The 4734-nt window shown below is 37.6% G+C and overlaps 1 protein-coding gene across 1 annotated transcript in view; it reads left to right on the top strand.

The window, feature by feature from the left end:
- Positions 1-3368: 3368 nt before the first annotated feature.
- Positions 3369-4734, top strand: part of LOC104521137 (uncharacterized protein C8orf34) — a gene marked incomplete at its 3' end in the record, with an annotated part of 24995 nt that continues 23629 nt past the window's right edge. Inside the window, exon 1 of the mRNA XM_010163044.1 lies at positions 3369-3402. Coding sequence (XP_010161346.1) covers positions 3369-3402 — 34 coding nt within the window. The remainder of the gene's footprint in view (positions 3403-4734) is intronic.

Raw genomic sequence — 4734 nt, 5'->3', positions numbered from 1 at the left:
CCCCTGTGCTGCTGAGGGGGAGAAGGTAGGGAAATTGGGAGCAAAGTGATTTGAGGTCGGGAAGAAGGGAGAGGTGGGGGGAAGGTGTTGTAAGAGTAATCATGTTGAAATCTGGAATTTTAAGTCGTAAGAAATTCCGACTCTTAACTCCTAGACCAAATTTATCAATGTCATACTTTTGATATCGTGCTTTTAGATATTATAATGTGACTGTAATTGGAAAAAAATGTATAAAATAATGTCTTGCATAGTAGTTTTCTTTAAGCACTGACAAATTGATCAGTTTAATTCCCCTAAACTGTGAGAACAGGAGCTAGAAAAAAGCATAAGAAATGATAAATGTGCAACGTGTATTTCCTATCGTTTTTTCTCCTGGTAATATATCAGTAATATATCTACTGTGTGATCTAATTAAAAAAGGTGTATTTACTTTTTTTAACTTTAATGGGGTAAGTGATCTGGGGGGTGGGAAGAGAAAGATAAGCACCTGACAGGTGTGGTTGGTTGCTGCACATATTTTGAAAACATATACTGTCCTAGTTTTCTCTGGGATGCAACTGAATCACAGAATCACAGAATGTTGGGGATTGGAAGGGACCTCGAAAGATCATCCAGTCCAATCTCCCTGCCGGAGCAGGAACCTAAATGAGATCACACAGGAAGGCATCCAGGCGGGTCTTGAATGTCTCCAGAGAAGGAGACTCCACAACCTCCCTGGAGAGCCTGTTCCAGTGCTCCATCACCCTTGCTGTAAAGAAGTTCCTTCTGAAGTTTAAACATTTGCATAGTTAGATTCTAAAAAAGACCTAATTTTTTGGGGAGTAGGCTCCTGGAAGGAAGGAATTGCTTGCAATTCTACAGTCATAGAGCAGTGATGTAATTCATCAAGGTATTTTAAGCATGCACCTGGCTTTATAATTATTTACTTCTCATGCATAAAAAATACCTAAGCTTAAGTGCTTTGCTGAGTCAATCCCTTAATACCAAACTTGGTTTTTTAATATACAGTCTTCTCCTGATCACCACTCATAAACCCTCAGTAACCATTACTGTAGTGATACTGCACTGGGTCTGGCTGGGATGGAGTTGATTTTCTTCATAGCAGGCCATATGGTGCTGTGTTTCAGATTTGTGGGTAAAACAGTGTTAATACACCAATCTTTTAGCTATAGCTGAGCAGTGCGTGCACAGGGTCAAGGCCTTCTCTATTCGTTATTCTGCCCACCGGCAAGAGGCTGGGAGGGGACACATCTGGGACAGCTGACCCCAACTGAGCAAAGAGATATTTCACACCAGATAATGTCATGCTCAGCAATAAAAGCTGGGAGGTGGTGAGTTATTGTTTTGGCATCACTTCCCCCCTGCCCCTTCCCTTTAGTTATTAAACTGTCTTTACCTTGACCCATGAGTTTGTCTTGGTTTTGCTCTTCCCATTCTCTCCCCCATCCTGCTGGGGGTGGGAGTGAATGAGCAGCTGATGGGTGCTCAGCTGGTGGCTGGGGTCAACCCACCAGAGTTAGCCACAAAAATACCTGCTCCTTTAGTTCCTAAAGTCACCCTCCCTCAGAAAAAAATTTGTGCCATGTGGGTAGAAGCTAAGTCATTGAAGTTTAAACTGGAAATATGATGCTATTTTTTAACAGTTGCAATGAATGAATCATTGAACACAGAGGAACAAGTGGCTTCACCCTAGACCTTGAAATTGGTCTTCTGTTATTGAATTGGTACAGATACTTAATAGATGAACATTTAAGGAGGTCAGTTAGCTATTCAGTGATGTTTATTTTCAGACTCCTTCTTATTCTTGTTGTGTGAACTAAAAGTTTACCACTTCTGTGTATCAGAGTTATCCCATTGATTTGACATGTGAAAAAAGCAGTTTGAGACTTTGAATGGTAGGAGTCTGTGTCTAAAAATGTTACCTGCACCACTAGTCCCATATTGTGGATTTCCCTACCAGTTCCACCTTTTTGTTTCAATTTTGTTTGCACTGTAATATCTGGGTCACCAGCTTTGTACTTTCTCTTTAGCTGTACCTTAGAAGTAATTTTTTAATGGTGTGTGTTCCACGCTGTGCACTGCAGTTTTGTGATACTAAATTTAACTGCACAGCTAGCTGAAATGGAGGGAATAAGTAGTGTTGAGGCTTTGAACAAAGAAAGAGTTGGTTAAAAATGTTTTAGTCAATTCCAAGTAAAAGGCTGAATATTTTTACAAACAAGCTGAATAGAACTACTAATCCTGTAGAGGTTTGCTCTCAACTGTGTTTCTACCTTGGTTAGTTTGAAACACCTAGTATGGTGCACGCATGCAAATTGTTTATGTGGAGATTTGCTTTGTGTTGAATAATTTATTTCATAGGGAGACGTGATAATTTCATGAACATTTAATATATGTTGAAGTCCATTTTGATTATAGTCTATAATGTGATTTTCTTCTTTTAATTTCGAATTGCTTGAGAAGATTTAAAGCCTAAGGATGCTGGTATTTTTCCTTCATTTCCATAGAAAATAATCTTTTGTGGTAGGAGTGATGTTCACCTTTCTGCTCACATTTAACAATTGCGGACTTTTATTTTAGCCTGTAAGTATAATGTTGAAATATATGTAAAAATTGTTTTTTTGCTTTGTTACTGCAGAAATCAGAAAGGAATCATAAAGAAAAAAAATATGTCAATCACTAGAATATTTATTAAACTCACTTTCTTTACACAGGTTTTCACTCATTTTTATATCTTCTCTGTTCACTTACAGCATGTATGAAGTGATTAGGAAACCTAAATTTAGATGTCTGCCTGTCTTCTAAGTGTCTAAGCTCCATTGTAGTCAATGGTTATGTAGCCAATACAGTCAGCAGAGCCTGGAGAGCAATTCTTATCTAAGCAGACATACACTGGCTAGTCACCTGGGAGCTCTCTAGGCTCCCTTGACTTCTTCACTGACAAGATCACCGTTGACATCAGTGTGAAGACTGCTATATTTAATTGTCTTAATTTGGATCTACATCCCATCAAAACCTTGTTAAGCCAGGCCACCTAATCTCTTTGTTTGGTCAGGAGAGAGAAACATACATTTTTCTGAGGGCAATTCACTCTACCTGCTTTAAACATCTAATTTAAACCATGAAATGGGAACATAATACAGCCAAAATCTGTGCATGCTCTGCCATAGTCTGTAGAAGACTATATAGTTGAAAACAAAACCTGTGATTGTTGTGTAGTTACTGTTATCAACTACAGGGCAAGATAGAATGTCTCTTAATTAACTTAATAACCTGATAGGTACGTTTAGACATAGCTAATTAGAGCTTTCTTGTAATTGGGCCTATGATTAATAGACTGTGAAGACTGTTTCATTTGTATTAAAGGCATGGACAGTCACAAGGAAATTAAAATTCAAGCCTGCATTGAATAACTAATAGAGGACCTCAGGATAGCACAATAGTGAAAGATTATTCTCTTTATGAAGAATTAATATATTAAGTTGCTAGTTTGAACTTGTTTTTTTCAAGATCTTTTGCAGCCTTATGAATATGTGTGTGAATCTCTGTCTTGGAAACATCAACAGATCAACTTTTGCAAGTTTGTTTTAAAACAATCTGTCTTACACAGTTTAATAAAACTAGTCAATGTAAAAGCATATGAAGATACCATTACAGAAGAAACTGGTTTCATTTCTGGTTTGCACAGTGCAAGGTAAAATCCTTGGAGAAGTTAACTGCCAGTTTTTCCTGAGCTTATATCATCTTTCTCTCCATGCTTTCTCATTCTGGTCAGGGCAGAACCTAATTTGGGTTAATATAGTGGGGAAGCAGCAGAACCCAATGTATTTACCCTAGTGCTCTAATCTGTAGTAATCATGGAAGTTCCCTCTCACCCCCTTTCTGTGCTGCAGTGTCTCTCAAGGATGCATGGGGGAATTAATAGCTACTGACACCTGAATGGGCTTCTTCCCTTGTTTACAGAGCTGGAAGGGAGAGACTGAGGGGAGTCCCACTGATAGAAAAGACAAAAGGACACAGAGTGAAAGGAAGACATAGCAGTGGAAAGAAGATAGGAGGAGAGAGATTATGGGTAGTGAACAACTCATCTGGCAGCATGGAGACTCAGTCTGACATGACTTTTAACGTGGTGTTATAAAGTATACTGTGCATGGAAGAACATGTTATAAAGGTAGACAAAACTTTTTATTTTTCTTATTAGAATTAAGTGAAATTATTAAGTGAAATTCTACTTGGGAACAAGTAGAAATCTTGGAAATTTGGGCTAGAAAGGAAAAAAAAGGGGTTTTTTGAAAGTTTTTAGAGAGATATTTAATTGTCTTAAATTTCTTTTTTCGTGCATAGTTGAAACTTATCTGTTGAATTTTTCATCAATAAATGAATCTCAGTTTCAATGATCTTGTGCCATTTTTATTCTGCTGTTAATGCAGATGTGGCTTCATCTTTTTTCTTTTCTTGTGAAGCCTTGCTTACTTAGCACATTGTGAGTCAGATCAGACTGCTGCTAACCAAAAAGGAATTTTATTTTTGTAACTAGTTGTACACTTTAGTTTTTTCTCATTTAATACCTCACTTTTCTCATCTTTTTCTGAAACATTTCAAACTTGTAAGAGTATATTTAGAGTACCATGGAGTATGTTATTCCTGCTCTCTCTTAAGATGTCATCCAAGCAGCAGATGAGGGCATCAAATAAACTTGGGATAATTTCATCAGAAATTCAAGATAGTTTGTGT

This window comes from Antrostomus carolinensis, unplaced genomic scaffold (genome assembly GCF_000700745.2).
Source record: "Antrostomus carolinensis isolate BGI_N321 unplaced genomic scaffold, ASM70074v2 scaffold11682, whole genome shotgun sequence".
NCBI lineage: Eukaryota > Metazoa > Chordata > Aves > Caprimulgiformes > Caprimulgidae > Antrostomus > Antrostomus carolinensis.
The sequence above is the reverse complement of the archived record's forward strand: the minus strand, read 5'-3'. Positions and strand labels throughout refer to the sequence as shown.